The sequence below is a fragment of the Eschrichtius robustus genome, chromosome 4 (assembly GCF_028021215.1).
Source record: "Eschrichtius robustus isolate mEscRob2 chromosome 4, mEscRob2.pri, whole genome shotgun sequence".
In the NCBI taxonomy this organism is placed as follows: Eukaryota; Metazoa; Chordata; class Mammalia; order Artiodactyla; family Eschrichtiidae; genus Eschrichtius; species Eschrichtius robustus.
The window spans coordinates 66,030,174-66,057,129 of record NC_090827.1 but is presented as its reverse complement, the minus strand read 5'-3'; the positions used below and the strand labels follow the sequence as shown (position 1 = coordinate 66,057,129).

Genomic DNA, 26,956 nt, shown 5'->3' with positions numbered 1-26,956 from the left:
TACATAGGATTTTATAATATTGTCTATTTTATATCTTGGTTATTCTTTCTCATTCATCCACTCAATGACCCAGGTTTCCTATATCCCTAGTGTATAAACCCCCAAAACGAGACATAGAAAACTAGAGTAATGGGAACATAGTTTTACTGTACAGGTGATATTTTATACTCCCTTTAGTTTGATTTGACCCAATAGTAAGTATACTTAAATGAAGATGAACTTTTTTTTTTTTTTAGCCTGCCAAGAATCAAGCACTACAAAGTGCTGAGTGTAGGAAAAAACTACACGATTGAATTGGAAAAACCTGTAAGTAACTATTTCTTTTTTGTTGATTAATTTTCTCCTGCTTCCTCCCAAACCTACCTTATAGAATTCAAAGTAAGGTGGAAAAGCAGACTCCTTGCCTAGGAACATAGTGCTGGCGAAAAACAGCCATGTTAAGGGGTCCTGAAGGTAGCAGACATCCAGGGTGAGAAACGAGATGCAAGAGCAGGTGGGGGAGGCAGAGTAGAAGATCATCTGCTATCAATTCTTTCCACTTCTTTCTTTCTCTGAAGATCTTTATCAATATAATTGTCTCAGGGAGAGAAAAATATTTTTGTTAAGCATCTATTTTACATACTCCAATTAGAAGTATATAAGTATTCCAATGTGCTTATTTATTTATAAATTTATTTATTTTTGGCTGCGTTGGGTCTTCGTTGTTGTGCGCGGGCTTTCTCTAGTTGCAGAGAGCGGGGGCTACTCTTCGTTGCAGTGCACAGGCTTCTCATTGCGGTGGCTTCTCTTGTTGCGGAGTATGGGCTCTAGGCGCGCGGGCTTCAGTAGTTGTGGCTCGCAGGCTCGGTAGTTGTGGCGCAAGGGTTTAGTTGCTCTGTGGCATGTGGGATCTTCCCGGACCAGGGCTCGAACCTGTGTCCCCTGCGTTGGCAGGCGGATTCCTAACCACTGTGCCACCAGGGAAGCCCCCAATGTGCTTATTTCTAATGGGAAAAAAAATCTTTAAATGCCTGGTCCTTTAATACCCACCATGCAGAAGTTCAGAAATTCCCCTCCTAATAGTAACAAGTAGTGAAGAGAGGATTTCTTCCTTGTCTTCAACCCCTCTCCTACCCCAACTGACTTGTAGTCATAACTATTCGATACTATGTTAGGCACAGAGCCAAATACTTCACACACGCCATCTAATTTAATCTTTATCATTACCCTGAGGTAACACCTATTATACAGGTGGAAAAACTGGTATTTACACTGGTTTCAGCCAATGACAATGAAGTAATGTGGCCTGTGGTCCAGGATGCTGGGGAAAGGAAGCATCTGTAATCTCAGGCTGCAGTGGTGGGAAGATTGGGTCAGGAAAGTGCTATCACTTAAATGGATTCGATGGGTCTTGAAGATGTTTATGATATCTTCTCTAAAACTGAGCTCCTAGTTCCTCTGCCTCTCCAGGCCCATTGTACTGACCAGAGAAAGGGAGTGTAGTGTTGAATTTCTTATGGTCTGGCCATAACCCTTAGAGTGCAGACCTTTACCAAGAGCAAGACAGCTGCTGCTTCATATACTCCACTTACATCTTTGCCATAAATGCCTCCCAGAGATTTTCAGTTCTCATGTCCACGCCTGACTGGGCTTTTTCAGAAATTCTAATGAAGGAAACAGAGAATTAGATTGCTGAAGGATAATCCAAATAACAAGTGACTGGAAGCAATGGCTGGGGAGGAAGAATGTGCCTCTGCAACAGGTGAACTGGGGCTCATTTATCTGTCATTAGCCCCAACAGTCCCTAGTGTACACAAAGTGAACAGCCTGGATTATTCTTTCACCTTTCATACTCCCCAATCCTACCCTTCAACCAGGCTGTCATTCCGTGAATTCTTTTTCCTCTTTAAGTTTACCAGGGATATTCAGGTTTAACCTGGTTTTACTTGTCAAAAAATATTGGCTTAGGGGGTAGCAAGACATTTTAGTTACTCCTAGCCAAGTAAATTAGCCTGTTACAATGAGATATTAAAATGCTAAGTTCTCTGGCTTTAAAGGGGTCTTTAGTTTCAAGCAGAAGAAAGCAATTATGGTTAACAAGCGAAAAAAAAGAATTTAAGAACATAGGAAGCCCACAGAATGACTGGAAGGCAAGAAACCCTTCAGGGACTAGGAAGCAGTTACTTGTACTAAGCATCATCTGATTAGGAATCTGCTTTCTTGATCCTCTATTCTAGTTCAAATTTCAGGAAGGGAGCTTTTTTGGGCCTAACTTGAATCACATTCTCATACAGTAACTGGGAAAGAGCAGAGCAACTAATTATTATCCACCAAATTGTACACAATAGGAAAGGGGTAATTTCTTAATAGGGAATTAGATACTGTTATAAAGGAGAAAGAAAATGCATGGGTAGGTAAAACCTTGGCCATTCAGCAAGCTGTTAAAGTGAGGAATTGACACGATTTTCTGGAGGATAGGAAATACACAGTAATCTCCATTAAATTTCATTTGAGCTTTCTCTTACTCTATCTTTACACAGGTGACACTGAGCCTTCTCTCATTCTCTGTATACAGGTAACACTCCCAAATCTTTTCAGCGTCATTGATTATTTCGTGAAGGAGACTCGAGGAAATTTACGGCCATTTATATATTCAACTGATGAAACCCTTGGTATGTTCTTCATTTCATTGCTATATTAAGAAAAGGAAAACAAAACAACAACAAAAAAACCTATATATGATTTGTAATACCAACCAGGTAGGATTATATAGTTCAGCCTTTAAATTTATCCATTTGGAAATCATTTTGTCACTGACCCTGTGAAAATAAGGGAAGTTCCAATAATTCCTGGTGGATAGAGTATATGCCCACTCTAGAGAAACAAATCCTGAGGCATGTATTGTGACTATTAACTTCATTCCATCATTCTACTCAACTTTATCAACTTTATCAAACAAATTTGATGAGAAGAAAGCCATACAGAGTCACGGAAACCAAACAGGGAATTTAAAGGTATGGTCTGTCAACAATGTCAGATGCTTGAGACATGAAAATGGACGAGGATTAAGGGGACACTATGGGGATTGGTCATTAGGCAATAGATGACTTGAGAGTGCGATCTTATTCCACTGTAAAGGCAGAAGGCAGAGTGCAAGATAACAAGTAGTGGGTGGGTAGTGAGGAACTACAGATGAAGATCGTAGTTAGGATTGGCTGTGGGGCCCCTTGTTCATAAGTTATGAAGAATTTCAAAATAGTGGTAGCAGACCATTAAACCAAGCATGAGACCCAGTGCAAGTACACAGTTCACATGACCACAAAGCTGGCCCTGTTTGTAGTCCAGTTTTTGGCAAAGCAGGGCAGGCTGGACGTGACAGTTTCTTTCCATCCTTTGAAACAATCCCTGGTGCACATGGTCACTTGACAAGCTGTAAGCAGGAGAGAAAAAATATCTACAGATTATGAGGCAAAACAACTTGGTTTGGTTACCGGCATCAGGGCATATCTGGAAAGTCTCACTAATTAAAAGGACGGCAAGCTTTAAAGGTCCAAGTTTTAAAACATGGGTATGACTCTTGTGATGCCAAATAATTTTAGTAAACTCAGAGTCTGAAGGAACTTTAGAAAATTATCTAGTATAGTGTCTCATTCTGTATAGGAATCACCTGCACACTCAATACAGAAAACATCTCTAAGATGTGACCAGTTTGTAAATTCTTAACGACAGCCGCCTCACTGATTTTTGACGTAGCATTGTTCACTTTTGGTCAGCTCTCATTTTAGATAATTATTTCTACTACTGAGTCTGAAACATTCTTCCTTTAACTTATACATATTAATCCAACTTTTGGCTTTAAAACAACACATGGTTTTAAAAAGCCCATCAAATATTTAAAAACTGCCACCATGTCCCCCCTTAGTCTCACTTTGTCAACTACAGATTATTGGTCCCGTCAGCTCTCTCCTTCTCATCTTTGACCTTCTCTATCTTAAAATATAACCACAAAGGATGAACATGTTATTATAGATATGTCAGCATAAGACATTGCCTGGGCTTTATGCAGGAAAATACCACCTAATAGAAATCTCTGGGAATGTGCTATTAATGTGGTTTTCTTTTTTTTCCCCCCAGAGATTAAAGGATTTCCTGTAACATCTCTAAAATAATTAAAAAAAAAAAAAAAAACAGGGGTGAGGGATCCAATATAATTTGCCTCCTCTATGGATGATATTGTGTCAGTTATCTAATGCTGTGTAACAAACCGCCCCTAAACCATGGTGGTTAAATCAACAACCGCTTTATTTGCTCATGACTCTGCACATCAGCAGTTTGGACTGGATTCAGTTGGGCAGTTCTTCTGCTAGTCTCACCTGGTGTCATTCACAGGACTATAACCAGCTGGTGGCTTGACTGGAGCTGCATGGTCCAAGTTGGGCTCATTCGCACATCTGGTGCTGGTGGTCAGCTGGGGCTGGCTGAACCTCTCTCTTCATGTGGTCTCTAATCCTGGAGGAGGTTAGCCCATGTTCTCTCACATGAGAACTCGGAGTAGTTAAGGAGGGAAGGGTAGCCGCATGTACTTGGGCTAGGAATTCTTAGTGTTGAGAACAAAGTATGGCCCTCTTGGAGCTTTTCATATAGAAGAAGCTGTGAACTGAATGATTCCAATGATTATGTTCCTACCCTTTTGCCAACAGCACACTATCTTGATTACTGTATCTTATGTACAGGGGTTATTTTCCTTCCTTTCTTTTAAAAAATTATCTAATTTGTATAAATAAAATTCTTTTTGGTGTATAGTTCTATGAGTTTTGACAACTATCACCACAATCAAGGCACAGAAAGTTGCATCATCTCAAAAAAGCCCTAATGTTCTTCCTTTTTAGTCAACCCTTCTTCTCACACACAATCCCTGGCAACCACTGATCTGTTTCCATTCCTATAGTTTAGCATTCTTCCAGAATGTCATATAAATGGAATCACAGTATGGAACCTTCCGAGACTGATTTCTTTCACTCATTATAATGTATAGATTCACACAAGTGTTGTGTATTAGAGCTCACTCTTTTTTATTTATGAACTGTATTTTTCTGTAGGGAGGTACCAGTTTGTTTATCCATTCACCAATTTAAATATATTAGGGTTGTTTCCAGTTTTGTGAAATTATTAAGCTATATAAATATTCATATGCAGATTTTTGTGTGAAAATAAGTCTTCATTTCACTTTGGTAAAATATCTAGGAATGAGATTACTGGGTCATAAGTATATGTCTAACTTTTTATAAGAAACTGTAAAACTCTTCTCACAGGTGGTCCCACCTTTTTACATCTCTACCATCAATGTCTGAAAGCTCTGGTTGCATCCTTGCCAGCACTTCATATTATCTTTAAAAAAGTTATTCTAGACGCAGATGTAGAGAATGGACTTGAGGACATGGGGAGGGGGAAGGGTAAGCTGGGACGGACTGAGAGAGTGGCATGGACATATATACACTACCAAATGTAAAATAGATAGCTAGTGGGAAGCACCTGCATAGCACAGGGAGATCAGCTCCGTGCTTTGTGACCACCTAGAGGGTGGGATGGGGTGGGGGGAGGGAGGCGCAAGAGGGAAGGGATATGGGTATATATGTATACATATAGCTGAGTCACTTTGTTATACAGCAGAAACTAACACAACATTGTAAAGCAATTATACTCCTATAAAGATGTTTAAAAAAAAAAGTTATTCTAGTAAGTTTGTAGTGGTATCTCTGTAGTTCTAATATGCATTTCCCTAACAATTAAGGACGCTGAGCATCTTTTCATGTGCTATTTGCCATTCATATATCTAATTTGGTAAAATATAGGCCTAAATATCTTGGCCATATTTTTATTGGGTTGTTTTCTTATGGTGGAATTTTGACAGTTCTGTTCATATTCTGAGTACAAGTCCTTTGTCAGATATGTGATTAACAAATTTTTTTTTCATTCTTTTAACAGCATCTTTTGCAAAGCAGAGTCTTAAATTTTGATGAAGTACAATTTATCAATTTTTGCTTCTATGGATTGAACTTTTGGTGTTGTAGCTGAGAATTCTTTGCCTAACCCAAGATCATGAAGACTTTTTTCTTATGTTTTCTTTTAGAAGTGTTACAGTTTTATTTATTTTTGGCCATACCACGCAGCTTGTGGGATCTTAGTTCCCCAACCAGGGATCGAACCCAGGCCCTGGCAGTGAAAGTGCTGAGTCCTAACCACTGGATCGCCAGGGAATTCCTAGTTTTATGTTTTAATTTAGGTCTATGATCCATTTGGAATTTTTGTTTAAGGTGTGAGGGATGAGTCAAGGTTCATTTGCATTTAGATATGTAATTGTTCTAGAACCATTTGTTTATAAAGATCATCCTTTCTTCATTAAATAGCCTCTACACCTTCATAAAAAATCGATTCAACATGTTTTTTGTGAATCAGTTTCCAATGATTATGTTCCTACCCTTGTGCCAACAGCACACTATCTTGATTACTGTAGCTTTATAGTAATTCTTGAAATCAAGAGGTATAAGTCTAACTTTATTCTTCTTAAAATTGTTTGGACCAATCTAGTTTCTTTGCCTTTTAGTATAAGTTTTAGAATCAGCTTGTTGTTATCTACAGAAAAATTCTCCTGGGTTTTGATTTGGATTTTGTTGAATCTATAAATCAATTCAGGGAGAAGTGACATCTTGAGAATACTGAGTCTTCCAATCGAGAAAGAAATATATCCCTCCATTTATTTATGTTGTCTTTCTTTTACAATGCTGTAGTTTTCAGCATACAGAGCCTGCACATATTTCGTTAGATTAATAGCTAAGTATTTAATTTTTTGCTGCTACTCTAAATGGTACTGTTTGAAAAATTCTCAACTCCAATTGTTCATTGGTATTATATAGAAATATAATTTTTGTATATTGATCTTATATTCCAAGATTTTGCTAATATCACTTATTCATTTCTAAAAGCCTTTTTTTTGGTTGTTGATTCCTTGGAATTTTATATGTAGAAATCATGTTACCTGTGACTAGAGACAGTTTCAGTTCATGTTGTCCAATCTGGATACCTTTTATTTATTTTTCTTGTATTATTGTACTTACTGGCTGGACTGTCTAGAACAATGATGAATTGAAATGGTAAGAGTGGACATCCTTGTCTTGCTCCCAGTTTTAAAGGAAAAACATTCCACCTTTTACTAATAAGTATGATGTTGGCTATAGTTTTTTTTTTATTATTATTATTTTTAAAATGCCCTTTATCAAACTGAGGAAGTTTCCTTCAATTCCTGGTTTGCTGAAGTAGTTTTATTTTTGTTTTTGAATCATGAAAGGATGTTGAATTTTGTCAAATGATTTTTCTGTACCCATTGAGATGATCATGATTTTTCCTTTTATTTGATTAATATGGTGAATTGATAGATTTTCCATTTTTGAACCAGCCTTGCATATACCCACTTGATCATATGTATTATCTGTTTTTCAAAACAATTTTGTCTAGTTTTGGTATTAATGCAATGCTGGCATCAAAAAATGAGCTGAGAAGTATTCTCTTTTCTTTGTAGTCTGGAAGATGTGTGTAGAATTGGTATTATTTCTTCCTTAAATATTTGGTAAAATTCACCCTATAGGCCTGAAGATTTCTTTGCTGGAAGGTTTTAAACTATGAATTCAGTTTCTTTAATTGAATTTAGATGTAGGACAATTCAGGTTATCTATTTTTTTCTTGAGAGTATTTTGGTAGTGTCTTTCAAGGAACTGGTTCATTTTTTCTGAGTCTTCAACAAATAGTCTTCTGACCCAGGGCCTGGTACAGAGTGGAAACTGATGGATGTTGGTGGAATAAATGGATGACTGAATGCCTAAGCATAGCATTGGGGAAGGAGGAAGCAATATTCTGTTTCCCAGAGGAAAACTGTCACTCTCAGAAACACAAAAGGACCATCACAATTAACTGTACATGTACTACATTCCAGGCTCTATGTGAAGAGCCAGGATTACATGAATCATCTCGCCTTACTGCTCCCATAAAGAACGTGAGAAAAGTAGTCTATTATTACCTAGATAACTCCCACCTATTGCTCTTTCTTTTTCCTGTGGTATCATTTATCTTCAACTTGAAGAACTTCTACTGAATCTATCCAGTGATCTTTTTAATTTCAGCTTTATTTTGAAAATTTCTGCTTGGTAAAATTTTTCTTCCTTTGTAGAGAACATCTATCCTACTGTTTGTTTTAAGAATATTTATCACCACCTTATGGAGCATAGCTCTTCAAAATCTTTGACAATTTCAATATCTTGGTTATTTTAGTGTTGGCATCTGTTGTCTTTTCCCTTAAGAAGTGGTCTCGTTTTTTTGCCTCTTTGTTTACCAAGTAATTTTGAATTGTATCTTGGATATTTTAATTTGAATATTATGTCATGAGCCTCTGGGTCCTATTAAAATCCTCTGGAGATTTTTCTTTTAAGCAGGCAATCTTCCTGATTAGATTGAATTAATTTTGCCTTACTTTCTCTGGGAAGTGTTCCAATATCAGTTCAGTTTCAAAACCTTTGGTATGCTGCTTTGGGGCTCTCTTACGCATGTATATCTCAGGAATTAGCCTGGGACTTAGGCAGTGGTTTCTTTAGTTTAGTTCTCTGCTATTACTATTATTCTGGTGGCTGAACTGGTTCAGCTTGCTTTGTGATCAGGAACAAATTATCAACCTCCCTGCATTTTAGATTCCCTTGTTATAGGAGTAGGGAATGACAGATGAACAGAGTTAGAAGGAAACATGAAGAGAGACTTCAGATAGTCACACTGTCTTCTGTAGAGTAATATATTTTCTTTCAAAAGCAGAATGATGATGGAAGAGTAAACTGGAAGAGTAAATGAGAGTGGAAATAGGACTTTCTAAGAAAAACTACAAAAAAGGTGAAAATCCACTCTGACACATACTGCTGAAGCTTTCAAGTACAAGCAGGAAAATTGTTCATGTTGAAAATAAAGAACTACCCTCTTCCACATTGGTTCAATCAAGCTTTCCCACCCACAATTTCTAGGCCAAGAATCCACCACAGAAGGGAGAAGAGAGAGGTTGAAGAAAAATCTACATATTGCATAAAATAAAATGGTAAAACTATTATACTTTCATGTATCTTGGTAATTTATTATTTTCAAAAGGAAGATATTACTTTTAAAGAAAATTATCTCTATCTTCCTGATCCTGATTACAAAGTCACTTACTTGGATACCAGAATTAAACACTGCAGCATACAATTTCATTATCTTATCAGAATGAAAACAATTTACTAGAAAACCATAGTATATGGCTGTGAGGGTAACTCATAGATATATGCATTCCCATGCACTGATATAAGTTGAAAACATACGGTCCTTTCTAAATGGAGTTTTTATTTCCCAGGGCTTCAGTTTAATACATTTACCTCTATACAATCTCCACAGCAGATTCTCTAGTTCTCATAAATTCTAGCAATTCCAAAAAAGCCTCACAAGATTTTATTAAAATCTGATTTGACCAATTTATGAAATTTTAAGTTATTTTAATTACCCAGCTAAAAACTAGAGACATGAAAAGTACTAGGAGAAGTCCTTTCCCAACGGAAATACTCTATGCCACACTTTTTGGTTATTGGCAATAAGTGAAATTTATCATTTTCCATGTTTTCCCTCAAGTTGTCTCTTTGCTGGCTCAAAGTCAACCCATACCTCCTTTTGTAAAAAACATTAATTTATAAGGATGGTAAAAGGCTACATAATCATCCATTTCACAAATACAACACAGTATGAGACTAATCACTTAGAATTCCTTAAAAATACTAATTCTTCAGCCCCACACAAGATCTACTGAACCAAAATCTCAGGGACATTTTTTCATAAACTTTTTTTTCTTGAAAAACAGGCTTCTAAATTGATGGTCATTCAAACTGGGAATCAACTAAGAATCAAAAGATATGGGTTATATTCTACTCCTGGTTCTAATTATTTCAATGTTTGGCTTCTTTGGTTTCTTCATCTGAAAAAATGAAGGGGTTAGCAATGGATTCTTAAGGTCCTCTTAGCTCCAACACCTTATGAAGATGTATCTTTATAAGAAGAGGAGAGTAGATCACAAACACACACAGAAGAAAGACTACGTGAGACAGAGGGAGAAGATGACCATCAACAAAGCCAACAAGAAAGGCCTCAGGGCTTCCCTGGTGGCGCAGTGGTTGAGAATCTGCCTGCCAATGCAGGGGACACGGGTTCGAGCCCTGGTCTGGGAAGATCCCACATGCCGCGGAGCGGCTGGGCCCGTGAGCCATGATTACTGAGCCTGCGCGTCTGGAGCCTGTGCTCCGCAACAAGAGAGGCCGCGATAGTGAGAGGCCCGCGCACCGCGATGAAGAGTAGTCCCCACTTGCCACAACTAGAGAGAGCCCTCGCACAGAAACGAAGACCCAACACAGCCAAAAATAAATAAATTAATTAATTTAATAAAAATAAAAAAAAAAAAAAGATAAAAAAAAAGAAAGGCCTCAGAAGAAATCAACTCTACTGACACATCAATCTTGGACTTTTAGCCTCTGCAACTGAAGAAATATATTTCTGTTGTTTAAGCCACTCAGTCTGTGGTATTTGTTATGGCAGCCCTAGCAAACTCATTCAATGAGTTATCTAGGATGCCTAAAAATATGCAGACTCCTAAGCTGCCCTCAGACTGAGTGAATTAATTTCTGGGGGTTGGTCCAGAAATCTGCTCTTTTAAAACACATCACAATAAAGTTTACTACACACAATAAAGTTTGTGAAATACTTCTCTGAAATCTACCGTAATATCAACTGTTAACTGATGCATAGATTACAAAAGATCAACCTATCTATCTCTTATTCTCAAGGGCCTCACAATTAAGTTAGTCCAAATATAGATAAGCAACAAGAGACTCAAGAGCTCCAATTTGTTACCATCTCAAATGTTAAGAATGAATTCTTGCAATCTAAAAGAAATGCAGTTCTTAATATAGGATGCTTAAAAAAATGAACTCTTGAAGATAGTGAGGCAAAGTGGTTGACTGCAATAAAGTGAAAGGAATGGACAGGGAGAAAGAAATCAAAGCCCAGGGCCTGACCAAGGTGGAGAGTCTAATAGAAGGCCACCAACACATTGAGCTGGGAGAAACAACAGGAAAAGAGCCACAAAAACTGCAGAAATTGAAATTGACGAAACCATAAAATGGCCCTCATAGTTTAAATACATGTTAGACAATATCTGCAGAGGATGGGAAACTATAAAAAGTGTTCTAGCAGTTTTAAAAAAGAGAACCAAATAGAACTTATAGGACTGAAAAATACAACCAAAATTAAAAACAAAATGGATGGATTTAATAGTATGTATGAAACAGATGAAGAGAAGTAAAGTAGAATATGTGTCAGAAGAAATTATACAGTATAAATCCTGACAAGACAAAAACAATTGGAAAATACAGAAGAGAGGGTGATAAATATATGGAAGGCAGAGTAAGTCTGCCACGTGTAATGAGAATCCTCATATAAGAAAAGAGAATGGGGATATAGGCAATATGTGAAGGAGTAATGAACTAACAAAAGGCACAAATCTAGATTCAAAGAGCTGAACAAATCCTAAACAGGATTAACAAAAGAAATCCATACCCAGACACATAATTATACCACATACAATGAAAGCAGATATTTGTTTTCGAGATGCAATATTTAGCTTGACAGTTGACTCAAGAGCCAAAGAGGACGTCGTAAGAGAGTAGAAAAATATTTCCAACATGTTGAAAGATAATAAAGGCCAAATTAGAATTTTACATTCAGCAAACATACCTCTGCAGAATGAGAGCAAAATAAAGATATTTTCAGACAAAGAAATCATGAGCAAGTATGCTACCAGTGGACTGTCACAATATGAAATTCTAGAGGAAATATTTCAAGTAGAAAGAAATTGATCCCAGATGGTAAGCCTGAGGCACAAAGGAGAATAAAGAGTAAAGAAAGTGATATATATGTGTGTGTATAAATATAAACATTGACTATATAAGAAAATAATAAAGTCTATAGAATTAAAAGACGTTGAAGTACTTGACAATGGAATTAAAATACAAAACAAATAAAATACATGACCATAGTATGCAAGCTGCTAGTTAGACAGTTGTTCTAGTTATTACGTCTGGGTAACAAATAATCCCCAAACTAAGTTGCATGAACAATCCATGTTCACAGATTCTGTGGGGCAGGAATTCAGCTGGGCACAGCAGGGATGGCTTGTCTCTGCTCCATGAAGTCTGGGGCCTGGAATCACTTGAAAACTTGCTTACTCATATGCCTGACACCTGATGCTGACTGTAGGTTAGGGGTCTCAGTTTCTCTCCTGGGGGCTAGTTTAGGCTTCCTCACAACATGGTATCTGGATTACAAGGGTGAGCTTTCCAAGAGGGAAAGAGCAAGCAAAAGAGATTGAGAGCCAGCCATGCAGATGCCATATAATCTTTTATGATCTAACCTTGAAGTTGTGCAATAACATATGCTGCATTCTGTTGTATTAGTTGAGGTAGTCATAAATTCTTGTTTCAAAGTAAGTGGAAACATTCTGTTGCTTGATGGTGGTTGGGGGGTGGCAAGCTTCTAGAAAAGCATGTGAGACTACAAATATCGCTGTGGCTATCTTTGGGAATTATAATCTTCCCAAATGTAAAGATAATGATTAACTTTGGTCTGACTTAATCTGAATATGCATGTTGTAATATAGGGTAATCATCAAAAAATAAAAGCCACTAAAGTAGTAAAGAAAAAAATGTGTATAGTTCAGGAAAAGAGAAACCGTATTATTTATATTAAGAAAGAATTTAACATAAGGAATTGGTTAAACAGGTTTTGTGAGAAGTCAAAATGTCGGCAAGGGACACAACTATTAAAGGGAAGAAAGTAGGATTATTAGAACCTGGAAACCTAGAACAGATACCCTGCAGAGAGCCAGAAAAAAGGTAGACCCTGGGAACCAACCACAACTACTGGGAGAAAAGCCATTGCTGAGGTGATGCTGATGATCAGGAAGCAAATGGCAATGGTCAAAGTCTCTTCTCCCGTTCTCCAGCTTTCCAGTCTCCTTCTAGTGCCCCCTATTTGTGGAACCTAAAGGAAGCTAGATGGTGAAGGAGAAATATAGTTTGCAAAGTTCCAGAATACAGAAGGGTGTCTAGAATTGAGAGACAGTTAATAATTGGCATAAATGGAATTAAAAAACAAAAGTAAATACAAATTTAAAAAGGCAAGAAAATAGAGAAAAAGAATCATAGAACAAGCTAGACAAAAAACAAACCCCCATAAAATAAAATGGCAGACATAAATCTATTAGTCATGATATTAAATGTAAATGGCTTTAGTGTTCCAGTTAAAAGACAAAGAATATCAAATTGGATTTAAAAAAAAACCCCAAATCCAAACTCTATGTCAGTAATGAAGGAACACTCTCCTAAAAAACCCAAGAGTTGAAGAGGAACAACCCCTAATGAAAAATGGAAAATAAAGGCTGAAAATGAATGAGGTAAGCATCTACCGCAAGAAATTAGAAACAAGAACAATAAAAAACTCCAAACAAAATAGAAAAAATAAGTAATATTGATAAAAGCAGAAATTAATGAAACAGAAAACAAACATAGAGAGGATTAATAAAACCAAAATTTGGATCTCAGAAAAAACAAATCACTGTCCCCATTTAAAGATTACGTAGACTATCCAAAAGAATTTGCAAATAACTTACAAGCATCATTAGAGTTTAGTAAGTTTCTAGATACAGAAGCAATACAAAGATATCAATTACACTTTACACATAATCAACAGGAAATAAAGTGGGCTGAGTAATTTGGATTTAACATTCTCACTTGAGAATATTTAGAAATATTTCAAATATATTTGAAAAAGTATTGGATGATATTAGAAAGCTAAGTTAGTGAATAATTATCAAGTTAATATCTGGGAGAAAATAGAAATTCATAAAGGAAATGAATTCTTCATTTGTGACCACTTGTACCCTGGGAGATTTTGCAGATTTTTAAGAGGCTACTGAGAAGCTGAGCAGAGCTAAGGGACTTGGGATTCAAAGGTAGAATGTAGTGCCAGCCAAGAGGTGGGGGCACTAGCTCTGGTAACCCAAATCCACACTTAGTAAGCCTGAAGAGTTTCTGAAGTAAGGATTAACAGGAAGTAAGGGCACTAGTACAGTTAGCTCAGCTCTGAGTCACATGGATGACTCAGAAAATCTCAGTCTCTTAAATTGGGTCAAAATGATCCTGAATTACTAGTGCCCAAGTGCCTAGTAGAGCATATAAAAAAACTCTGTGGAGGATGAAAATATCTTATTGGGCATCAAATTGCAGTTGATCTTTGAACAACACGGGAATTAGGACACTAACCCTCTGCACAGTTGAAAATCTGCTTATGACTTTACAGTCAGTCCTCTGTAACCGAAGTTCCATTTCCACAAATCATATAATACTGTAGTATGTAGTATTTAGTGAAAAAAAAATCCACACATAAGTGGACCCAGGCAGTTCAAATTTGTGTTGTTCAAGGGTCAACTATATTTCTACAAGCAAGCTTTCAAATATAATATTGGCATACAATTAAAGATAACCACACAGACTTTCTGTTTGAATTAAAAAAAAAAAAATCCCACAAGGACTCAGAGGTAAAGAATATACAAATCAATTTTCACTGCAAAGTAAAGGAGCTGTTACAGTGGAGGATTACTGGACTGAATGTCAATATTATGACATAGTATGAGTGTGTTTCATGTTTGGTAATTGCAATCATTGTTGCTTTTGTTGTGGTCATCCATGTACAATGCTTGGTGTCAGTCTATTTTTCTCTTGTAAAAATAAAATAACAGTGTGTGTGTGTGAAAAAAAAAAAAAAAGATAACCACACATACAAGGATACAAGATAAATAAGAATTAGCAGAAACAAAAATATAAAAAGAGACCCCAGGAGAGCTTCAGATTTGGGAATTATTAAACACAGACTATAAAATAATCATGCTTTTCATGTCCAGGTAGATAAAAGATATAAAATTTCAGCAGGACAATTAGAAACTGCTAAGTGATAGATTTACATGTTTGAAATTAGAAATTTGAGAACTGAAAATACAAAGGGCTAAAAATAACCAAGACACTTTTACAGAACTATAAGTTGGGAGGACTTGTTCTGCCAAATATCAAAAACAATGTATCAGCTATTGTGATGAAGAAGTATACCATCACAGGGATACAAAAGAAGGAACAAGAAATCCAGCAAGAGACGTATACATATATGGATATGACATATGACTTTGGTGGCACTGCAGAAAAGAACAGACTTCAGTAAATGGTGGTGAGACACTTCCTAGCATACACAAAATTAATTCCTCTTGAATTAAAAACTTAAAATGGGGAAGTCAAAATTAAAGCTTTAGAAGACAATATAGAGGAGTATCTTCATGACTTTGTGGCTCTAGAGAACAGTTTTTTTAAAACTCACAAAAAAATCTAGCCTTAAAACAAAAAATTGACACTTCGCAGTACCTGACCATTAACAAATTCTTTTTAACAAAGAGCATCATAAAGAGAGGGAAAGGCAAGCCAGAGTGGGAAAAAATATTTGCAATTATATAGCCAACTAAGAACAGGATTTATAAAGATCTTTTATGAATCAAGGAGGAAAAAAAACCTGCCAACACAACCAAAAAATGGACAAAAGAATTGAAAAGTCACTTCACAAAAAAGAAAGAGTGGCCAACAAACATATAAAAAGGTGCTTAATTTCAAGAGTAATTAGGGAAATGCAGAGTAAAACTTCAACGAGATATAACTGCACATCCAACAGATTGGCAAAATTAAAAAAAAAAATATGTTAACACCAGAGATGAGCAAAGTGGGAAAACACGACATCTCTATTGCTCAGGAAAAACTTTGTTATTATCTAATAAAATTTAAGACGTGAATATCCTATGACCAAGGAATTCCATTCCTAGGCACATATACCTTAGTTACACTAGGCAATACATAAAATAATGTTCATTGTGGAACTGTGATTACCCACCCCCCAAACATCCCAATTGTCCACAGTCAATAGAATGAATAAATAAATAGTTGTATATTAACACAAAGGTAAAATTATACATCAATGACGATGAATGAAGTATTGTTACAAGCAACCACATGGATGAATCCCATGTTGAATGAAAGAAGCAGCCACAAATGAATGTATTGATTCTATTTACATAAAGTTCAAAAACAACAAAAGTAAACTGTATGTATTGTTTAGGTACATACATAGGTGGTACCACTATAAATAAAAACAAAGACACAGTTATCACAAAAGGTAGAAAAGTGCTAACTGCTAGAGAGTATGTGTGGGGAAGCTGGTTGTGATTGGGAAGGGACCGCAAGGGGAGTTTCTGGGCTGCTGTCAATGTTCTATTGATTTGAGAGCTGGTTATGCAAGTAGTTACTTTAAAGTTATTCCTTAAACTGTGTATTTGTATTTTATATACTCTTTTGAATATATATATATACACACACACACATACATATATGTATATATATATGAATATATATTTCTTAAATAAACAAAGCTAAGACAAGGCAAGACAAAAATGAACAAATTACCTACTGATTACTTCCTGTGACCCCCAAGATTGCAACTTCCTGATTTATGTTTTGAATTTGTTAAAAGTAAAATAGTTAAGCCCATACCTAATGATTGTATACTAAATGGTTATATATTTACAATCACAATGAATTTTTGATAATATTCATTGCAGTTGAAAGGATTATTAGGTAAAGAGAATATTTCCCTCAAGATCTCAAGAGAACAATTTTCTTTCTGTCTTCATTTTACTAATTATAAAATAGTGGACTCTAAACACTGCTGACGTTTTTATGTCTTGTCACTGGCACCACCAGGGAGTGCCATGATACATAAAAAATAAAAATAAAGATACACATCTACATCCAAGTTCTTTGGGACAATTTAGAGGAACTTATAGATGTGTAACATACTGCTGTGAACTCTAAAAAGGAATGGACTTCGGAAATCCCCAACCAACAGTCTGGGATTTACCAGATCTTCTAGGTTTTACAATTTCTCAATTGTTTTAAAAGAATTTCCAGGAGCTAAAAGCACTTTGAAGTAATGTCTCTCCATATCCAGTGAGTGTTCTATCTCCATGATTGCAAAACTTGAAAACTAGGAAACACCAAAGCAACACTACTCACAAAATGAATAATAAAATTGGAATCTCTGGAGTCAACTACGGAACAGAATTTACAAAGATATCATCAAATTTCTTAATTTATTTTTAATAAGTAAAAAATCACTCAGTGGTACCATACAAAATCAAATCATTAATTTTTGTACCTGGTATTTCAATCACCAGCACTGATCTCATGGTACAGAAATAAAACAGATAATGAAAAAGAACTGTCATTAAATTCACGCTGGCTTTTCCAGCCTACTAGAACTATACAGAAGAAACTAATGGCAATAACCGTTACAGAAAAAAAAGCAATGACAAAATGGTTTCAGATTTAATCACAAAATGAACTTAATCCTTACTGATTTTATTTATATCTGCTAAAGCGCTGATCTCTATAAATAAGAATTGATAGCACGGTTTTGTTCTAAATTTACTTCTGAAGAGATGTGGAGATTTAGGTCAAATATAAGCAAGCTACTAAATCATAGTTGAGAATTACTGAATGGCTACCTGGAAAATATCAGTTATTGTCATAGAGCACAAAACAAAAAAGTGGGAACAGACTTCTTATAGGAAAGTGCTTTTACTGCTGCTGGCCTCTAAAGTTCCAAACCATAGAACTTTGATATTCCTGGATTCAATTTTAAGTAATATTAATTTTAAGCATTATATTTGCAATATACATGATAGGAGAGGGTAGGATATGACGAACCAAAATTAATTGCTTATTTCAAAGGTAGCCATTTCCTTTAAACTTATCCTGTCCACTTATCCTCACCTCCAACGCAGACTACCCTTTAATCATACAAATTCACCCTCCACTCCTAAATATATTTTCCCAATTGGATGATACTTTTACAAAAGAATGGAACAATACAGCTGGTTGGCTAAGTAATTTAAACTATTTGTAAGTGAAATAAAAGGAAAGTTAGGTAGAGAATATAAAAAGATACCAAACTGGAGTAATACTGATGTGAATCTAGTTTTTAATTTATCAAAGTACCTATTAATGGTTTGAACAGAAGAGCAGAAGAAAAGCAGCTACAGGGAAATGACTTTCTGTGGTTACAAAATGCCAATTGCTTTAGAATGCATGACAGCCTTGGAAATAAAAGAAACACTTGCTGTTTTCACTGAGTTTACAGTGTTGAGTACACTTTATGTTATTTTAATGAAAGCATTTCTACGAACATATGCAATAGCTCATATCAGAAAACAGAAAGTTTCTATCAGTAAAGACCTAAAAAAATAAATTTTTATCTTTGTCAACTCCCTTTCTGGGAATGTAGAATTAAATAATACATTTCCCTTTAAAATAAAATATTAATTTATTATTATTTTTTCTGTCCATTAGGCTGTTGGAAGAAAAAAAATCAAGACTCAACTAGTGATAATTTTTTAATTTCTACTTTTCATCTACTTCTAAGGACACTCCCTTTACAAAACCTTTTAGTCTTATATACTATGACAATCAGGTTTAGAGTTCCAAATAAATAAAATAGCCACACTAGAAGGCATACTAAAGAATCAAATGACTAGCCATATTTATCTGTTCACATTCATGGATTCTCTAAGCAGGTTGTCAGAGTCCATATGCTATTGTTAACATTTAGTCCCAGTTAACACCTGTCATCTGATGTGCTCATGACTTACAACACTGGTGCTATCAGAAAAGATCCTGATTTTGGGGAGACAGTGATATAACAAACTCTGGTTAAATCAGCAGAGGTAACATGTCAGTAAACTGTAACTTTTAAAGTTTTAAGAGTAACTACTCTTCATCCACTGTTACCATCCCTCCTCCATTGGTGTTAAATTCAAAGCCTCATCATGAGAGGTGCAGGGAGCCAAACACTGTTTGTATAGAAAAATGGGCCTCAAATACTAAACAAAAAGAATTTCATAAAATGGGATTAAACTTTTTGGATAGTTGCATTTGTTATTTTCAATTTCTTGATCTTTTATTTCTTCTGGTCTTAGATACATATTTTTTTCCTTCTTTTCATCCAAAGAGGTTAATACACAATTTTTTGGTAAGCATTGTAAAACAGCATTCCAGTTTGAAGTTGCTTGTGGGCACATCCACATATGAAGCACTACACATGTGTATACTATGCTTCAAAATGCTTTACAATTCTTCACTGTAGTTTTTTACTGATGTTTCCCTTAAATTAAGGCTTCATCAAAGAGAAATCCATAGCGTTATGAGCTGACTTTTTAAGCTCCTGAATAAGTGTATTCTTTCCAAAATCAAGTAGTCCTAAATTTAAGACAACTTCTGTTAATCAGTGTCATGACTAAAGTAGTATCTTACTGGAGGTCCAGGTAAATCTTCATCTCCATCAGTATCTGGAGCAAATGACACAGTAAGATCCACATATTTCTTTTCAGTAGAAGGTTTCACAAGTTTATGCATTCTAAGGAAAAATAAGCAAGGAAAAATAATTTGGTAAATTCTGTAAAATGAAAGAGTGATTTGGTGATAATGTTGTCCAAAGAATCTGGGCTTGTTTAAATTTATTTTTAAATCTAATAATTCACCTGCTTTCATATAATTATTTTCTTTACTAAAAGCTCTAAAATCAAGACATTCTTTTACCTAACAGTTAATCAATTTTTACCTTTGCTGGTAATGATAAGGAATACAGACCACTTATTTAAAAACAAAAACAAAAACCAAAAACTCCACAGAAAAAAACCTAAAATGTGAGAAATGCTTTTAAAAACTGAATATATCAAATATAGATCCCTGCCCTTGTGAATGAAGCTTATATTGGTGGGAGAGGAGAGACAATAAATAATACAGTAACTGTTAGACAGTGATAAATGCTATGAGAAAGAGGAAAAGTAGAGCAGTGTAAAAGGGATTAGGCATGCTAGGCTGGGGTACCAGACAGGATGCAGTATTAAATAGGGTTCAGAGAGGCCTCTTCAGGAAGTGCAAAGACCAGAGGTGAGAGTTAGTCAGATGGCCATCTCAGAAAGAGTTGCAAGCAGAGGGAAAAACTAGAGCAAAGGTCGCATGTTGGAGACTGGAATGTTCAAGGAAAAGTAAGGAGGCCAGTATAACTGGAATATTGTGAGCAAGGAGAGAGAAGTATGAAAGGAACTTGGAAGGGTAAGTGGGAACTAGATAATTTAGGGCCTTGCAGACCACTGTAAAGACTGGCTGTTTTCCTCCTTCTCTTCCTTTAGGTCTCTGCTCAAATGTCAGCCTTTCACATCAGAATATGACAGGCAGGGACTTCCCTAGTGGCGCAGTGGTTAAGAATCTGCCTGCCAATGCAGGGGACACGGGTTCGAGCCCTGGTCCAGAAAGATCCCACATGCCTCGGAGCAACTAAGCCCGTGCGCCACAACTACTGAGCCTGTGCTCTAGAGCCCATGAGCCATAACTACTGAAGCCCGCATGCCTAGAGCCTGTGCTCCGCAAGAGAAGCCACCGTAATGAGAAGCACGCGCAGCGCAATGAAGAGTAGCCTCCTCTCGCCACAACTAGAGAAAGCCTGCACGCAGCACAAAGACCCAACACAGCCAAAAATAAGTATAAAATAAATAAATAAATCTTTAACCAAAAAAAAAAAAAAAAAAAATATGACAGGCAGAGGGAATACCTAGATTGCCCAATATACTGTAGCAACTTAACACCCCCTTATTCTGCTTTATTTTTCCACAGCACTTATCACCATCTGACATACATATTTAATTGTTATGCAAACTCCTCGAGCAGGGCAGGGACTCTGCTTTGCTCACTGCTGTATCCCTAATGTTTACAAAAGTACCTGGTACATAGCAGGCATTCTTTAAAAAAATCTGTTGAATAAATGAAAATAACAATTCGGCATTTTAAAAAAACACTTCAGTCTCACAAGCCTAGTCCTTATGTGTTTGCATATAAGAGGTGGATCTACTTTTACTTGGTATATTGACCAAATCAGGTTTCTAAGCCTATTAGCTTATAAGCTGACCCTGAACGATAATAAACTCACAAGGGTATTATAATCCTATAAATCTCACTTGATAGGTAGCCTGTGGAGCTTGGCAGATTCACTGTCTTTATTACTGCCATTAGATAGGAGTAAATCACATATCTTTATCTGAACTTCAATAACCTCTATATTTAATTTTCTAGTGTGCATCCAACTTATATTTCAACTTTTGAGAATCTCTTGCATATAATGTTCAATACTTACGTTAACTTCAATCTTTTTGCATGACCAGGCATTACAGGAACATAAAGCATTTTGACTCCCTGTACCACCATTGTTGGCTCAATTCCGTACTTCTCCTAAAAGTGAATACCCAAAAGAGAAACAATCAAAGCTCCACCCAAATATAAAATGCTGAATGACAATGTTTTACAACCAGTAAAAAGAGAGAAAACTCCTGCTAAATAATATTTATAAAAACCTCTAATGAAATTATGTATAAAACTAACAGACTCAAAGCAACTAATGAATAATTGTCTCACTTTGACTGCATTTATGAAATCCAAGAGGGTGAACTCTTCTTTTCCATGTATAATCCATCTGTCCCAAATTGTAAATGATATTCCATTTCTGTTGTAGAAAAATATTCAGAACAAAAACATTTAAATTTTCTTCCCTTTACTAATAATAAAAAACCCCAGAAGTCCACTATTTGTGATTTAGCTAGATATTAATGTGGGAATAAAAAAGGAAAATATAACAAAATATTCCATAATTCCATCTTACTTCCCCATCACACCACACAGGTAACCACTTTCATCAGTACCTTGTTTATCTTTCCAGTGTCTTATTATAGATCAGTATGTCTTAGCAAGAGAGTTCCGTTTCTCTCTTTAAACAGTTGCATGAGTTTCACTGTGTGGATGTTCCAGTCTCCTATTACGAGACACTTAGGTTGTTCCAATCTTTGGCTATGATAAACAATGCCAGGATGAATATCCTGTACATATATCATTTGAGATGAGTGCAAATGTATCTGCAAGTTTGAAATATAGTGCTATATTTGCCTTAATATGGGTTATATTATTTTATACTCTCAACAGTAATGTATGAGAGTGCTTTCTCACACTCTTGCCAAGGTAATAGTTTTCAAATTTTTGGTTGTTACCAATTGAAAAATTGAAAAATGGAAGTCCAGGGGAATTGATTTGCTTTGTCATACAGCTTTTGGAACTAGATTCTTAATCTCATTATCCATTAGTCAGACACTAGAATGGCTTCTAATTAATCTGAATTAGGCAGACATAGATGAAACCATAGAAAGTACAATGCTAAACAGTGTGGCAGATTATGTGTTGTGAGAGTTCTATGGCTAGTTTAGTCAGCAATGCTTCATGCTACATGCAAAAGAATGAAATTGGACTCCTATCTTACACCACACACAAAAATTACCTCAGAATAGACTGAAGACTTGAATGTAAGACCTGAAACCATAAAACTCCTAGAAGAAAACTTAGGTGGTAAGCTCCTTGACACTGGTTTTGGTGATGATTTTTTAGATTTGACACCAAAAGCAAAGGCAACAAAAGCAAAAATAAACAAGTGGGACTACATCAAACTAAAAATCTTCTGCACAGCAAAGAAAACCACTAACAAACTGAAAAGGCAACCTACCGACTGGGAGAAAATATTTGCAAATCATAAATCTGGTAAGGGGTTAATATCCAAAATATATAACAAATACATACAACTCTGCAGCAAAAAACCCAAACAATCCAATAATAAAATAGGCAGAGGACCTGAACAGACATTTTTCCAAAGCAGACATACAGATGGCCAACAGGTACATGAAAAGATGCTTAATTATCACTAATTATCAGGGAAATACAAATCGAAACCACAATGAGATATCAACGCATACTTGTTAGGATGGCTATCATCAAAAAACAGAAGACAACAAGTGTTGGCAAGGATGTGAAGGAATTGGAACTCTTGTACATTCTTGGTGGGAATGTAAAAATGATACAGCCACTATGGAAAGCAGTATGTAGGTTCTTTAAAAAATTAAAAACAGAACTATCATATGATCTAGCAATTCCACTCCTGGGTATTTATCCAAAGAAAATGCAAACACTAACTTGAAAAGATATCTGTACTCCCATGTTCACTGCAGCATTACCTGTAATACCTAAGACATGGAATCAATCTAAGTGTCCACTGATGAATGGATAAAGAAAGTGTGGTTCTATATATAATGAAGTATTATTCAGCCATAAAAGGAATGAAATCCTGCCATTTTTGACAACATGGATGGACCTTGAAGACGTTACGCTAAGTGAAATAAGTCAGACAGAGAAAGGCAGATACCTTATCATCTCATGTATATGTGGAATCTAAAACAAACAAATCCCACAAAAAACTCAACCAACCAACCAGACCAAAACCAAAAAAATCCCAAGCTCATAGATATAGAGAACACTGATAGTGCCAGAAACAGGTGGTGAGGGTGGGCAAATGGATAAAGGGAGTCAAAAGGTACAAACTCCTGGTTTTAAGATGAGTAAATCATGGATATATAATGTGAAGCATGGTGACTATAGTTAATAATACTCTACTGCATATTTGAAAGTTGCTGAGTGAGTAAATCTTAAATGTTCTCATCATCAGAAAAAAAAATTCTGTAACTATGTATGATAATGGATGGTGACTGGGCTTATTATGGTAATCATTTCACAGCATATACCAGTGTTGAATCATTGTGTTGTACACTTGAAACTAATTTAATGCTGTATGTCAATTATACAATAAAAAAGAAAAAAGAAAAAAAAGAATGCTACATGAAGATGGGGTTTTGACCTCATCATGAAGTGATGGAAGAGTTTATATATATTGGAGAAAAGGAGCAATAAAGCTATTATTTTTCCCTTTTAAAAGGTAAAAAAATTATTTCATTCTCATTATGCAAGAGAAACACACCTTCATGCATACCTGATTTCAATTTTTCTTACTTCAGATGTCTCTGTAAACACTATAATTGGAATGGCTAAGTTAAAGAAACAATTTTTGTAAGCTTCAAATGGATAGTCACCAGCTACTTTGATCATCTCCAATGCAACCTAGATAAAAAAAGGTGATCTGATTATATAAATAGCCTAAAACTATTCATGACTTTAATTGCATCTATATAATTTTCCTGAATTCTTCTCAAGCATTTCTGTGTAGAGAATAAAAGCAGCTATTGGACTGGAGTAATATAAATTTCTTATAAGCCTCTAATTAATTTGACCATGTAATCTTCCTACTTTGAAAGCAGATATCAGAAGTCAAGCAATACAGCAGTCTAAAATCATTTAATAATAGGAACAATAATTACATAGCTTCTAAGAATAACACTACAGTACGGTATAATAACTAGGGCCATCCTAAAGATTCTAAATCATTAAGGAAAGACTAAATTTAAAGAAATCCAAATCACTAACAGAAATTACATTTATTTTAAGACAAAGAACTAAAATCCAATATAATCAAAGAGTAAAGATTAGGGTAGTTCATTTTATTCAAGAAAAATAGAGCATTTGGATTGTACAGAGGATACAAAGATGATGAAGAGGATTATTGTCTGTAAGAAAAGTTATACTCTATCTTGACAGAGCTTATTTTTTTACATTAAAATGTCTGTATTATCTGTAAAAGTTCAAAATACAGATTACTGTATTTTCAGAAATATCTTACAATTTTAAATTATAAGATCAATATGTATCCCTCCTTCTCTAAGATCTCTGAATGAATGGTTTGGGGTGGTGTAATAGGGAAGACAGAAAAGAAGCAATGAATAACAAGCATTTTCAAAGAATCATAATCTCACCAAGCCAGAAACTGCAGCAGTGGATGTTGCTATAGCAGGTATAATTCTACCTGCTATGCGTTTTGTTTTCAAACGGTCAGCTGGTTCAATGTTATACATTTTGGCACGAAGATTTGATGCAGCTGTGATGAAATCTATGTGTCCATTACGATCATCATCTTTTTCAAATGAAAGCGCTGCCATCTGAAGGTCACCTGATGACAACAACCAGAAAAACAAAGTTTCCTACTAAGTGATAAAGGCTTTACTAGGTAAAAAGCAAGGCAGTGTGGGTTCACTACTGTTAAAGATTCCTTTTTGTTTAGGTTTGCAAATGACTGAAAAATACAACAACAACAACATCCAGGGAACTGAAGTTACTGAAGGATATGAAAATGATGGCTTTAAAACCACTGAATTAGAAGTTTTAATATTTAAAAAAAAAAACCTTTCTAAAAAAACATAAAAATAAGAAAGCCATGTACATCTGCTATTAAGTGGCTTACAATAAAAAAGTCAACACTGGGTACTGTTCAAAAATTGATTTCATAAATACTACTCTGAAACATTTTACCTCTGATAACTAAGAATAGGGTATATTGGTCAAATAAAAATAAGTGTCTTTATGAAAGATTTCTAGATTAGTGGTTCCCCAAATCATTCTGTAGACAGGTGTAGTTTAATCTGTGATGAAATGAGAAAGTAAGAAATGGTAATATGTTTTTTCTAGAATTATAATTATTAACTTAGGATATAAACCTTTTACTTGCAAAATAAATAGTTGGCTAATCTAGGCTTTTCTCCTGAATTTTACTGGTCTTTGTGTAAAATCTCAAAAGTTTGGAAACTGCTGATTTATGTAGTAGAAAGGTGCTGAGCGGGTCTAAAAACATGAGCTAATACAGACCTGTTTTTAAGGAATTAAAAGTTCAGTTTCCCTATATTTAAGACCATTTAGCAAGGGTGTACATAGGTCAGGTTTGTATTCCCTGTGTGTAATTATGGAGACTAAGAAGCCAAGAAGAAATCTGTCTATGATATTTTTTCCTAAAGTGATTTCACTGGATCTCAGGGTTAGTCTCCAAAGGACTCCATGTTTTCTTCATTATGCTAGCCATAAGTTAAAAAGGAATCACACAATAGAATCTCAAGAACTAAAACAATCAGAACAGCAAAAACAAAGCAGACTTACATTTCAGCCTTCTACGGTAGGGAAATGGTGGAGAAAGTTATGAATTTAGTCACAGTTAAAGATGAACAGTGACTTTCATATGATCATGGAATCAAGTAATATCATTATTATTGTTGTTGTTATGATTTAATCCCACAACCTTCTGAGTGTACAGCTTAGTGAAAATAAAAATCCCTTTAGTTCAAAACATTTTTATAAAGATTTCCCCTTACTTGCAGTAGCTTCACTAGATGAAATAGCCTTTTCCAGTTGGAAAACAGCATTCCTCTCATCTTCACTGCTAACAGGAACATGGTCTGGTTTCCTTGCAGTTTCATCTGTTTGAACAACCTTTAAATATATGTATGTATATTCATTAATGATATCACATCCTACACCTAAGTTTGACTAACAAATCTGTTTTTATCAAATAAGTCACAAAGCGAAAACATTCTATTGGTTTAATTAGATTATTAATCATTATGGTCCAATGTATTTTACACCTTCTATTGTTAAGTAATATTATGTTATTTACATATTTATTATCTACTGCCTCACATTGACATGTAAACTCTATGAGAACAGGGATCTTTATCTTGTTCACTGAGATAACCTCAATATATCTAAAATAAACCGCTCATAGTGGGTGTTAAAAATACTCCTGAATAGTTTATAAGATCTAAGTTCATACAACTCTCTCTTAAAATTCCACACTAAAATAAAGTTAATGTTAATCAACAGTTTGTGATTCTGACAAATCAACTTCAAACCAAATTACATACCTC

The 26,956-nt window shown here is 35.3% G+C and overlaps 2 protein-coding genes across 3 annotated transcripts in view; one reads left to right on the top strand and one right to left on the bottom strand.

Moving 5' to 3' along the window:
* STAP1 (signal transducing adaptor family member 1) overlaps window positions 1-9,097 on the top strand; it is a 42,922-nt gene extending 33,825 nt beyond the window's left edge. Inside the window, exons 7-9 of the mRNA XM_068542187.1 lie at window positions 237-306; window positions 2,555-2,651; window positions 9,036-9,097. Of these exons, the coding sequence (XP_068398288.1) occupies window positions 237-306; window positions 2,555-2,651; window positions 9,036-9,097 (229 nt within the window). The remainder of the gene's footprint in view (window positions 1-236; window positions 307-2,554; window positions 2,652-9,035) is intronic.
* Window positions 9,098-17,349: 8,252 nt separating this feature from the next.
* The window catches only part of UBA6 (ubiquitin like modifier activating enzyme 6), a 91,083-nt gene continuing 81,476 nt past the window's right edge, over window positions 17,350-26,956 (bottom strand). For both annotated transcript variants that reach the window (XM_068542864.1, XM_068542865.1), the window contains 6 exons: window positions 26,405-26,522; window positions 25,022-25,215; window positions 24,145-24,272; window positions 21,699-21,786; window positions 21,421-21,515; window positions 17,350-19,644 (listed from right to left, as the gene is read on the bottom strand). In XM_068542864.1, the coding sequence (XP_068398965.1) occupies window positions 19,509-19,644; window positions 21,421-21,515; window positions 21,699-21,786; window positions 24,145-24,272; window positions 25,022-25,215; window positions 26,405-26,522 (759 nt within the window). In that variant the 3' untranslated portion in view covers window positions 17,350-19,508. The remainder of the gene's footprint in view (window positions 19,645-21,420; window positions 21,516-21,698; window positions 21,787-24,144; window positions 24,273-25,021; window positions 25,216-26,404; window positions 26,523-26,956) is intronic.